At 34.2% G+C, this 12,235-nt stretch overlaps 3 protein-coding genes across 4 annotated transcripts; 2 read left to right on the forward strand and 1 right to left on the reverse strand.

Annotated features, from left to right (window-relative positions):
• The first annotated feature begins 404 nt into the window (after positions 1-404).
• LOC135163691 (uncharacterized) lies at positions 405-2,233 on the forward strand. The gene is made up of 3 exons (XM_064123372.1): positions 405-553; positions 1,215-1,448; positions 1,842-2,233. Exons 1-3 carry the CDS (start codon positions 474-476, stop codon positions 2,155-2,157), a joined length of 630 nt encoding a protein of 209 aa, XP_063979442.1. The 5' UTR covers positions 405-473; the 3' UTR covers positions 2,158-2,233.
• A 1,974-nt stretch (positions 2,234-4,207) lies between these two features.
• LOC135160049 (alpha-tocopherol transfer protein-like) lies at positions 4,208-10,703 on the forward strand. 2 transcript variants are annotated; one of them, XM_064116210.1, is made up of 7 exons: positions 4,208-4,273; positions 7,279-7,420; positions 8,100-8,259; positions 8,452-8,632; positions 9,017-9,202; positions 9,506-9,611; positions 10,111-10,703. In XM_064116210.1, exons 2-7 carry the CDS (start codon positions 7,282-7,284, stop codon positions 10,269-10,271), a joined length of 933 nt encoding a protein of 310 aa, XP_063972280.1. In that variant the 5' UTR covers positions 4,208-4,273; positions 7,279-7,281; the 3' UTR covers positions 10,272-10,703. The 2 variants fall into 2 exon arrangements, with proteins under 2 accessions (XP_063972280.1, XP_063972270.1); XM_064116200.1 differs by lacking the exon at positions 4,208-4,273 and adding an exon at positions 4,365-5,013.
• On the reverse strand, positions 8,189-12,235 carry LOC135160057 (uncharacterized). The gene is made up of 3 exons (XM_064116223.1): positions 11,921-12,235; positions 11,027-11,699; positions 8,189-8,332 (listed from the first exon to the last, which is right to left on the reverse strand). Exons 1-2 carry the CDS (start codon positions 11,943-11,945, stop codon positions 11,065-11,067), a joined length of 660 nt encoding a protein of 219 aa, XP_063972293.1. The 5' UTR covers positions 11,946-12,235; the 3' UTR covers positions 8,189-8,332; positions 11,027-11,064.

Genomic DNA, 12,235 nt, shown 5'->3' on the forward strand with positions numbered 1-12,235 from the left:
AAATGATGGGACTATTCAGGTCATCCGTAAGCTGGTGCATGGAAAGAAATAGTTCAATAAAATTTACGTGAAAGTTCCTTAATTCACGAGTGAGAACAAAGGTCGAATACATATTAGGACGGGTCCAATAAAAGGTACACAAGGCACCGTAAAATTACGTAACTCGCTTTGTATTATTTACGAAGCACTCGCTAATTTTTACGGACACGTATATTGAGAGACAAATTGAGTAAAACAGAACGATTATTTTTTAACTTAAAGACTACGAGGTTAAATTGTAAATTTCAATCGTTGATTCTGAGGGCTCAAAAGAAAAACAAATTTTTTTTCGTGCAAAGAGGAATTTTTGTCTCTTGTCAATTGATTTTTTTCTTTCCTCCATTTTGGAGACAATTTCACGGCGGTCGGGCTGCAAGATTTTGTTTATATGTTTTGGTTGGAAAAGTCATGTGAAATTTTCTGCATATTTTAAAATGTTTGAGCCACTGTTAATGCTTACATTTTTAAATTGCTTTTTTATGTTCAGTACAACACTTACAACGTGCGCGTTATGGTAAGTCGATTGTAGTTGTATTTCTTGATTAGAGGAGAAATTCGCTTTTCTTTTTTGCTGGAAAGTGTTGACATGATTCGAGGGTAGTGAAGTCTGTTGTAGCAATGGATTATTTTTTTGAGTCAGACTTGACGAAGAGAAATGCTGAATCCGTCAGAGATGTTTGAAACCGTTTGGTAATGACGGAATTATTGCTAGGTCAAGCATTTTATCCGGTAAAATATTAGAAAACATTAACATAATTTAAAGCATTTTCTATTAAATAGATTATGATCTTTTTCTTCTCAACATTTGAATTTTTTAAAGAATTTTTCACCATAAGGTGCGATAATTGCATCTCAAATGCTAAATTAGAGACAAAATGAAGAGCTGCAGAATCGCAAATGAGGTTTTTCTAAATGGCGGGAATTTTTTCCAGTAAATATTATGCAACTGTCAATTGCTCAGTCCAATTTACCATTTTTAATAAGAATTATCCACACGCTAAACTACTTTTTTCAGGAATAACCAAATAATTTTGTGAAACCAGTCACTAAAGACCATCTGCACATCTCAATGACTTTACTTAAGAGTTGATAATTTTAACTGAGCCGTTAAGTAATTTTTACGAAACTGTTCTCAATTGCATTATTAATTTTCCAGTATTTAATATCTGTTATAGGTTGCAGCAAAGAAAAAATGGCGGCTGTATGCGTACGACGAAACCCCCCTCAGCAAAAAGAGAGAAAATCAAAAAACGACTCAAAAATGAAATTATCAGGAGCAAGATGAGTCTCCAAAAATTGGGAAACAAATTGATGGAAAGTAAACGAGAGATTTCTACGCCGAAGGATGAACCGAAACTAACAATTGACACGGGAACAAAACCATCTGAATCAGAGACTAAATCATTTGGGTAATTCCTAATGATGTTTTAAACATCTTTTCTTTCAAATTTCATTTTTTTATATTGTAATCACTGGTTGATTGACTAGAAATCTCAATACACTGATAATTTGGTTCGAGAGATAGTTTGATAGAATGATTAGATCGAATGATTTGGGCGGACCAAACGTGGCCATTTAACTATTATCTCGATCCGTTAATAATTAACGAATAATAATAATTATGAAGGCTCATCCGATATAACTGAATCCTTCCACTTTCTCTAATAAAGCAAAAAAAATCCCTTAAATGAAGAGATTTAATCAATAAAAATTGAGGATCTTCCGGTTACTCCGGAGCAAAATTATCTAATCTCCCCCCCCCCCCTTCTACCTACTGATTATTTTAATCGATTTGTTTTTAGAGTAATGGCTCAACCGGCCCGAAAAGATAATCATCAGCAGCTGGAGTCCACCTGCTGCGGAAATCTAGCATCGACAGAAGATTTGACCCAGAAATCTCGCACACCAGAATCACGAGGATCCAATCGTAAATCCACAGTAGTAATGCAGGTTTCCACGATTCAAAAAGTTGTCCAAACGATCGATAAGGAGAGGAATCCATCAAGGCGCTCAGTACCGAATGATTGCGTATCATATCGAGTTCCACCTGATGCAGAAAGACGAATTGAATTTATCGTGCAGAATAAATCTGATGATAATTCAGATTGCAATGCGTAATCCGGGAATCGGGTCAGGTTACCGTAATTCATTGCTGCTGATAATGTGAAATTAAGTGGCACGATAATAAAAATAATTACCGGTCATTGTTGCATCATTTTTAATTCGGAAATCATTTCATGAGATTGAAGTTTGGTGATGATATTCATTATCACGGTGGACGCAGAATCAGTGATTCACTTATTGCAATTATTTGTCAATTTTTTTTGCATTTTAGTGATGAAGGGGTTTTGGGAAACACGTCAGGAGATTGATATTTGTTGATTCAATTGTTATTACTATGAATTTCCTCGTTTTTGCGGCCGATACTTCGTCTAATTTAATGTGGTAATTTTTATATTTTTTACGAGACAGCATGGAGTGTGATAACGAAATTTAAAAAAATAATCTTTACAATTATTCTGTACTGTAAAAAAAAATTAATTTTCATAGACGGCCATCATTTTTCACATTTCATTGAAAATGTTACGAAATGTCAGAATTTCGAAGAACAGCAAGACGAGACTGCTACAGATCTTTGTCATTTACAAGAGAATTTAAATGTTTAGTGCCAAAAAGCCAAAAAATCAGAACTTAACACAGTGTCTTATGAGAAAATCGCCATTTCCGGTTCAGTCAATTTAAAGCTGAACTTTTCAGGATTAGACGTAACAAAATCAAAAAAGTATTTATTAGAAGGAAATGTTTTTAAAAAATGTCAATACTTTCTGAAATTTAATTTAGATAATACTGACTATTGATGATTTTTTTTTATTTTACTCGCGCAATTAGTTGGAAAATACAGGAATACAGGAAAATATTCAAAAGCAGTTGGCTTGTTTCTACAGATTTCATTGTTGGAAGGTTCCAAATCGCTCCTTACAACCGCAATTAAACGCTCCAGGATTTCTACAAGAAAATATTCAACATTTTAATAAAAAGGATTGATTCAATAAATTGAATGTGTCTGAAATTACCTAGACAGTTGGGTCTATCTAAAATACCAACGTTTACTATTGTAAGACTTCTGATTGTACTAAATTTCAACTTTCTATCCCCAGTTTCTCTTAAGTCATCGTGCGTACAAAAATTAGAAAATTTTTAAAACGAAAAAACGAAAATATCTAGGGACCTTCGTATGAACGGATATATAGTTTCACCAATTATCGACTCACGATCCATTGGTCTTTTATTTGACTAAACCTTTACCACATCTAATGGACATCGAAATAGTTCGTCATCACAAATTTTTCGGCTTTTATTTTGCCCAATTCACGGATAACACCCAGTTTTATACTTTTAAGAAATCGATTTTATTAGATTTTTTCGAAGCTTAAAGCGGCTTTCGCGAATAGAAATAAATACGCGATTTTGTCAAGAGTATTTTTGGATGTTGTAAGTGTTGTTGTGAAGGTGATTGAATAATTGAAAAGTCATTCAATCATAACTTCATTTTCCACTGAATCATCAGAAGATCTTTGGAAGACAATTTTCATCTGAAAATATTTTCGGGAGAGAGTACTTTAAGACCGTTTTTTAAACTAAACTTCACAACGTCTTGAGAAAAAATATCGCCTTCCGAAAATTTCTGGAAGAATGATTTTAGATCACTAGAATGATATTCCAATGATCTTTCGATGATTCTTCTCAAGAAATCCGAAGCACCTTTCTTAGACAATAATTTGAAACAAAATTCTTTTTAGCTCATTAGCTCAAATATTTTAGGCTCATTCTTGGAACAATTTTTCATGACCAATGACGGTAGAATATATTTCATATTTCATGTTCAAATTCCCGAATGTACGTCCTGTTGTATCTTCATTCAATAGAAGAACCTCTCCCTTTTTAGTCAATTCAAAGATTATCGAAAACTACGCAAAATTGTCAGAACACTCGATTACACTCGCAATCGTTATTTTTCCTCAATTTAATTATTATTTTTGTGTTTCAAAAAATGACGTATTTTTTTACATCGTATATTTTTAACGAAGACATTAAGTCGTGAATAATTACGTCGTTTTGATGACCTCACACACATTCATCATTGCAGTACAAAGATACCATTTCTTCCAACATCATACCCGCTGAGTCAACGAATGTTTCGATTGTTAATAAAGTGTCGAAACGGTTCAATGAAGTAAGTTGCACTCAATTTCACATGTGAGAAATACTTTCTCACTAGAACAACCGACCAATAAAATTTCAAAGCCACCGACCAACCGGCGACTTTTTGCGATCGAAATTTTCCAAAATATACTCTAAGAGTTAAAGTGTCTCATCGGTGGACGTTCCCCCGGGAAAAGTGCGTCGGTTTGACATTCTGTTCATACAAGTAAAATTAAGAATAATTCATGCTACTGTACGTGTCTACGATAATAGTAGAATTTGGAAAACGAAAAAAAAACGTGAAGTGTAATCGTTTGTGTCATGGTGAACGTGACGATTCAACCGTAGATCATCGTCCCACTTATCCGCGACTGAGACACACGACGGGAAAAACTCTCGATTTTTAAAAAATTAAATGGCAAAAGCAAACGATAGAATTCCTCACACGACGAGAAATCATCCGAAATGTTAACAAACTTTTGAAATTGGAGAATAAGTCACATAATCTCGAGGCGTGGCCACACAATGATCTTTGGGTCTGTTGTTAATGCATTTTACGTGTATGTATTAAATACAAGTTTTACGGAATATGGTAGGGGAAAAACGTAGTGTTTAAGAAACAGAACCGACGCCGTTCGCCGGGCTGAAAAATTCCGAAGGTACAAGACTTAAGAGTGTGCAATTGGTAACGACGGAATAAACACGATTCGAGTGACAGTGGAGGAGAGTTTCGATTTTATTTCCGTTCCGACTTTGTTTTTTCATTCAAAAGTGAGTAAAGTGTTTTTTAGTTTTTAAATAGTGGATTTATTTAGTTCTTTTAAGATCGAATACCATTTTTTGGGGCGCGATGTGATCTGTTCTCGAGTAATTTTGATAATCAGAAGCTGATGTTGAGTTTTTAGAATGAATTTTTATAAAAAAAAATAAAAAGAGATTTATTGGGAATTCGAAACGAGATATTTGAAGGCAATTGATATTTTTTTGAGTCAATTGATTCTGTGGATTATGAAAAATGGAGATATGAAAATCGCTAAAGTGAGCGGGAAATTGAATATTTTAATTTTACTTTTCCGAAGATTTTTATCTTATTGATCTCATCTGTGCAAGTTTTATTAAATATGATAAAGAATATTATGTTATAATACAACAAATATCACACATCAATAACACAATAAATACTTTTTTCCTCTCTTTGAGGGATGAATTTTCTCAATTGGCAAAATTATCTGATAAGAATTTGTAGATTTTCTATGAGTAAAAATCTAATTCCGCATCAACAATCTCTCATCACGTGAATGATATCGAAAGTCTCGATCGTGAGATCTGTAACATCTAGAAAGGATACGATAAATTGATTGCGTCAATGCGAAGTCATTAAACCTCTCCCTATCAATCAGAAAATTTTAAATCCCATGAAACCTCAATCGGTTCCATATTTTTAATTTATTTATTTTATTAAGTTTTGACTTTGAAAAATCCCAACTACAATTCAGCAAACCAATAGAGTAGATCGAATCCATACTGATGTAGATCTACAAATGAACTAACTTTGACCAAATTTATTGTTAGTTATATTGACCAATCAATCGCATCGTAAAAAATTTGATAAGATTTGATAATCAAGGGAGTAACCATATAAATCGCTGCATTTAGTCGTTTCCCTCGTCACTTGGCCTTCGATATTGATAACTGGGTGATCGAGGGGGAAACCAGTTCCCCTTCTGTTCGATTCTCAGGGGCCATCAGGCCCCTTCGTATCAAAAATACATCGATTAATTACGACAATCGAGGGATCCTTTCCCGGTACATTCACAGAATTTCTTCATTGATCCGTTCCTTGACGGCGATTGTGAGAATGCTTTCCTAAGATAGAACATTCTTCTTGTACACATATTGCTCATATTTGTACTGCACAAGTAAAAACCTGTTTCGAAGCTACGGTGATCGAAAATACTAGGCCATAACCCGCTGCAAGCAAACGCGGTGTACGAACACTGTAACTTTCATACGTCATTTGGAGATAATAAAAATAATTCTTTATTTGTATTTAAATGTCATGAAAATACGAATATCGATTGCTTATGATAATTGTGACGAATTTTGTATTCATGACTATCTCATTGTGTCCCGAATGTCCCAGTGAGTAAGTGGAAACACCTCTGGTTGACAGATTTTCGCGAGGGATTTTTAGAAAATGACTTGGGTACTCATTTGAAGATTCGGATGCGTTAGGGAAGCTCCTAATGGGGGTGAAGACTACTTCATTAATTGTTATTCCAAACAGTGAGAGCCCTGGATTGTTAATCCCTACGTCATTGACGTGGAAAAGTTATTGCCTGCGAAAGATGTTGTAGAATTGTTCAAGATAATTATGGAAAGATCTGCGGAAGATCTTGCTGATAATCCGAGATTTACTTTAATTAGGGGTTTATTTCCTTGATTTCGTTTCTACAATTTCTAGCAAATTTTACGGTGGATTATTCTCGAAAGATATCAGATGTCAGGGATGGAAAACACAATTTTCTTAATTTTGTAAAATTATCTTCGGTAGATCTGCAGCAGACATTGTCTTCTGGAGATCTTTTCCATTCGTTCAAAATATCTTCAAATGAATCTTCAAAAGTTATCGGGAAGAACCTTCTGAAAATCTCTGAAAGAGATTCGAGAGATCCATATTTGTTTATTTGTTTATATTTTGTGTATCGTTGAACTCTGAGCTCGTTTTAAATACAAAAAACGTGAAGACCGTCTCATTGGAGAAACAAAGGCACCGTCTAGTAACCCTTTTGGGGTACATTCTCATTCATGAGAACAAAGTTGACGGTGTAGAACAAACACAAATATAGGAAACGGCATAAATAGCGAGTCAATGTTGCACCTTAAACCTCTGAGTCAACTACTCAGCTATTTTCATAAACGTATATTTTTTAATGAAAAATGGACTGAATGTTTTAGGGAATTTTTTGTTTGTCTTGTAAGGAAGCAAAAAATGTTTTCTGTTTAAAAAAAAAATATTGTCTGGCTTCATTTCAGGAAATGACACTTTTACCACCGACTGTCAAGCAGCAGAAGGCGATTGATGACGAAATACCGCCAAATCCTGAGATGAGGAAGAAGGACATCCAGGCGATTCGAGAATGGCTAGCTAAACAACCACATTTACCAAAAGACATGGGTAAGTGTATTAAGCCTATGTAGCAGCATTGGAATTTTTATTTTTGGTACAAATTAAATTTCTGACAGAATTTCTGTTTAATTAAAAATCAGGAATTCAAAAGACCTATTAGCTAAATCAGGTCAAGTTCAAATTTTTTTAAAATTAAAGTTATTTATTTCATCTGTAATTTGTGATAGATAAATTCTGGGCAAAAAAAATTTTCTTGGCTGACAACGATCTTTCAGAATTCTTCAGAGGAATTATTGAAAGACCTTTCGCAGATCTTCCTGCTTACCCAAGATTCCTCTAATGAGTTCATCTGATTAATCTCATCTTTAGAATTTTCATTCAATTTTATGGGGGCGCATTCTTTAATGAAACGTATCATCAATAATATAATAAAGGAATTCAATTCGATGTTTGGAAATATCTTTCAAAAATTTCTGAAAGATACATCTTTTTCTACGATTCTTTCAAAGATCTTCAGAAGACAATATTTTTTTTGAAGACGCTCTGAATTTATCATAGGAAAATATTTTTAGAAAACGCTCTTCCAAACATATCTTCAGATAAAAATTGTCTTCTGAAAATCTTCCAAAGAATCTTTTGGGTTCACCACGGAGATCTTCCGATCTTTGATTTCTCTGAGATCTTCAAAAAACGCATTTTTTTACTCAAATTCTCTCAAACTTTTCAGATGACGCTAGACTGGAAAAATTCCTATTCGGTTGTAAAAATAGTATCGAGCGTTGCAAATTAATTCTAGAGCGTTACTTCAGTGCCCGATCAGCTCTACCCGAATTTTTCGAAAATCGTGATCCTCTCGGTCATGATATCCAAGATTGTTGCGACGCTGTGTAAGTATTCATTCACCGGAAATTCGCTTTCATCTACAGCAAACACTTGTCTGAAGAAAAAGTCTTCAAAGCCCTGAAAAAAAAAAACAATTACTCACATCATCTAATAATGACCATGAATTTATGCCTCATTAGTGTAAAAATATAATTTTCATTGCTCATGTATTTTTTTCTTTTTCCACCTGCAATTAGGCAATACTTTGTTTTACCATCGTTAACTGACGAAGGCCATCGTGTGACTGTTTTACGACTAAAAGACAGATCGATTGATAGATTCTCCATCCAAGCAATCACGCGTCGTATTCTAATGGTAATGGATTCACGTTTAGTCGAGGAGTCATGCCTCTCCAATGTTATGGTCTTAGATCTTCAGGTAAATGTATTTGCAGAAAAAAATAAATAAAATTAATTCATTGAATGAATCTATTGAAAATGAAATGAGGAAATTCGATTCATTCAATGAATTAGTTAAATGCATTTCATTTTTACTCTAATTAATTCATTGAATGCATTTATTAGAAATAAAAGGAATTAATTAAATTCAATCAGTTAATTGATTAAATTCATTTTCCATCCTTTTGTTGATATTTTCAATAACAATTTTGGATACAGTAATTTTCATTCTTGAGATGAATCTTATTCAGACAAGTTTACATTGACACTTAAGAGATAAATTGAAAGACCATTAAACTTAATTCCTCGGTTTATGTGTGTAATTTAGTCATTAATTTTTTTCTCGTCAATTTATGTGATACAGGGATGGACTGCTGCTCATTTTGCAAAGTGCAGTCCGACACAATCGATTGTGAGAAAAGCAATGCTTGCAGCCCAAGATAGTATGCCACTGAGATTACATAGAGTTTATTATCTTCATGCGCCTGCCTTCATTGGCAATATCCTAAATATTTTCTATCCACTTCTGAAGGAAAAGCTAATACAAAAGGTAAAGAAAGAATTTTTGTCAGGAGACACTTTGTTTCAATAGCTTTTAACGGTCGATTTAATGATCGGAAATTTTCTTATAAAATCTTATTAAAATCGCTCATAGGACAATTAAAAATGGTGATTAGTGGATAATTGAGCGGTTCAATTGAGATGTATTTAGTATATTCTTATACAAAACAGAACGATCCACTAAAATTAGAGTAAAATCTACGAAAGTTTCATATTTTTAAGAGAAACAAATGAGAAATTTTTGGAGTATAAAAATCCCTGATCTTGCGTAAATCTCTCTATTTACTTTTAGTTTCGAATACATACGGGAGGTGGTGAAGAGCTCGCCGCTTACATGAATAAAGACATTTTACCGAATGAGTGGGACGGTAAAGCCGGCACATTCGATGAACTGAATGGTGAGTGATCAACAACTTGTAATTTATTGAGAGAAATTACGAAGAAAAATTACGGTGTTAGCATACGCGGAGGGAAATATTCAATCCCAATTACGTATCTTTTTCGAAATTCCGGAGCGACATCTAGCGGAGGAAAATTTTACCGAACAGTTATGAATTTTTTTTTGGAGCGTTCGGTAATTTTTAACTAAATTTTTCGTTAAAAATTTCGTTACCGTCACGGAAAATTTCTTCGTTCCTTTTGTAACCAGTAATCGAACTCAAGTTCCGTAAATTTTACTAAATATTTCTCTTCGTGATGACATAGGGAATTTTAAAAGTTGAAGATCAAAGTCAAGGTAAAATTTCCAGAAACTTTACCTTGACAATATTTGATTTGTTCACATATTTCCCAGTACTTGTACTAGAATTGTGATAATGAAATTTCTCAGTGTCTGGTTACAAATAATTTATAATTAATACAATCATGTTGATAATTTATTAATAAATAAATAATTAGACGCGTGGAGAAAGAAAATTGAGAGGAACCGGGACTGGCTGTTGAGAGAAGAGAAACTCAGTAGAACAAACGAAAAAGTCAGGCAAACAACATCATCATCATCACTCAGGACCGAGTTAGGAGGTATTCAAGGGTCTTTCAGACAATTAAATATTGATTAAGGTAGTACATTACAATTAGCATAGTTTTCTACGTATAAAATTCAATTTTCCCAAGAAATTAGAGATCACTTACCGGACAAGGTGTCTCACCTGAAAGAAAATAAGATTTTATTTAACTTCAGGACGAATATATCATCAAAATGAATTCTATTATGCCACTGAATATTCATATTCATGTTTAAGGCGCCTTGGTGAATATTATTATTCCACTGACTCGCTTACCAATCGGGCTTACCAAATGTAAACAATAAATAACTACAAAAACGAACTAAAAAAGATTCTATCCTGTTGAGAAATAAGTACTATCAAGTGATTTAAACATCGAAAGTAATATTTTATGAATAGGACATAAATGGCAAGTTATTGGACTTCAAAAATTATTATATTATGCGGAGAGAAATAATTAATAAAAATTACATATCTTTTCTGTAATTCATTTAATTCATTTAATCTGGTGCATTGCAAAGTGACACTTGATCACCACTTCAATTCAATTTTTTTAATTCCCAGGGTTCCAGACATTTAACGGTAAGACTAGGGTAATGAAAAAATTTTTAAAGAACAATATTTTAAAATAATGCTCTATGAACCCCTTGAAAAATCAATTACCGGTAATGCCACATTAGGCATTACCGCCTGTATATTTGTTGTAATTATCTTACCATATAAATAAAAATGGCCGGGCTCTATGCAGAACTGCACGAAAGTTGCATTCAACCGAGTCTTAATTAAATTAATTTAACCTGAAAATTCACCTTTTTTCAACGTTTCCTTTTTCCGCCAATCAATCCGTTCATTTCCGTTTGCCCTTCCCCTTTTTCGCCTTCGGCGTTTCCTTTGCCTCATTCTTTACTTCCGGAAGATTGACAGGTGGAGGAGGAGTAGGAGGGGGTGGTGGAGGTAAACTGAATGGGGTAGAAACCCTCTCGGGTATTATCGGATAACAAACTTCCAGCTCAACATTCCGATTTTTCCGTTCCTTGGCATCCGATTTCTTCTTAATCTTCATCATGAAGATGTTCTGATTGCCGACGGTGATATGATCCCTCTGAATTTCCTGGCTGTCGCCGCCGTCTACCTGCGAATGGACGACGATGGTGCGACCCTGAAGTTCGTCCTGATGATCTCCTAATTCATAAGGTTTTATTTCCGATATGAGGGTTGGGTCAGGGCTCTCCACATGTGATTTTGAATTTATCTGGAAAATAATCTGATTGTTGCTTCCAGCATTTATGATCTTTGGCCCTTCACTGTCCGATGAGAGTCTTATTTCAGGTATTTCACAATCACAAGGTGGATCCCACTGGCTTTTCACTTTTTTCTTGTCCTTCTCCACCCGGATTAATAGCTGATTGCCAATTACTTCGGCGCCAATTTCGTGGTAGTTCTTCTTGGGAAGTTTGGTCGATGGTTGAGGACATCCACAAGCTGGCAGCGAATGGAAATGGTTTTATTAATTCATAAATTCGCAAACAGTGCGAACAACAAATTTGTTTGATCCCCCGACGGACGGTATTTTGTTAATCATAACAGTAGTGGACGATAATAATCCCTAGCCGTCTTTAAATCACCATCAGAAAGTCAGGATAACAGAAATAATATTGAACGAGAGGTGAATTATCCGCGATGTGTTTACGGTAATTACTCACTCGAAAGTTGTAAGGTTTCCTGCATTTTATTTCACTGAATAATTTTTCAAAATTTCAAGGTTATCTTTCTATACGAATTTACACGTGAAACAAAACAACTAAACAACTACCATCAGTTCGTAGGAAATTCCATCAAAATTAATGCCTCTGACTTTAGGTTAAAAATTCGAAAATATATATCAATTTGCATAATTCCTGGTCCACGTTATGAATCCGGTTCACTTTTTATTTCCCTCGGTTGATATTTATTCCTCTCACAATGATGAGACCGCGTGCGGATGCACGGGATTTGATCAAGAAGTGATTGAGTGCGGT

The sequence above is a fragment of the Diachasmimorpha longicaudata genome, chromosome 1 (genome assembly GCF_034640455.1).
Source record: "Diachasmimorpha longicaudata isolate KC_UGA_2023 chromosome 1, iyDiaLong2, whole genome shotgun sequence".
Lineage (NCBI taxonomy): Eukaryota > Metazoa > Arthropoda > Insecta > Hymenoptera > Braconidae > Diachasmimorpha > Diachasmimorpha longicaudata.

Bases quoted from the DNA above. Each gene is read 5' to 3' on its own strand.
- LOC135163691 (XM_064123372.1), top strand. From the start codon at position 474: ATGTTTGAGCCACTGTTAATGCTTACATTTTTAAATTGCTTTTTTATG. The intron at 554-1,214 runs GTAAGTCGATTG...TATCTGTTATAG, and splicing joins CTTACAACGTGCGCGTTATG to GTTGCAGCAAAGAAAAAATG. The intron at 1,449-1,841 runs GTAATTCCTAAT...ATTTGTTTTTAG, and splicing joins TCAGAGACTAAATCATTTGG to AGTAATGGCTCAACCGGCCC.
- LOC135160049 (XM_064116210.1), top strand. From the start codon at position 7,282: ATGACACTTTTACCACCGACTGTCAAGCAGCAGAAGGCGATTGATGAC. The intron at 8,260-8,451 runs GTAAGTATTCAT...ACCTGCAATTAG, and splicing joins CAAGATTGTTGCGACGCTGT to GCAATACTTTGTTTTACCAT. The intron at 8,633-9,016 runs GTAAATGTATTT...TATGTGATACAG, and splicing joins TTATGGTCTTAGATCTTCAG to GGATGGACTGCTGCTCATTT.
- LOC135160057 (XM_064116223.1), bottom strand. From the start codon at position 11,945: ATGCAGGAAACCTTACAACTTTCGA. The intron at 11,700-11,920 runs GTGAGTAATTAC...ATTCGCTGCCAG, and splicing joins GGAAACCTTACAACTTTCGA to CTTGTGGATGTCCTCAACCA.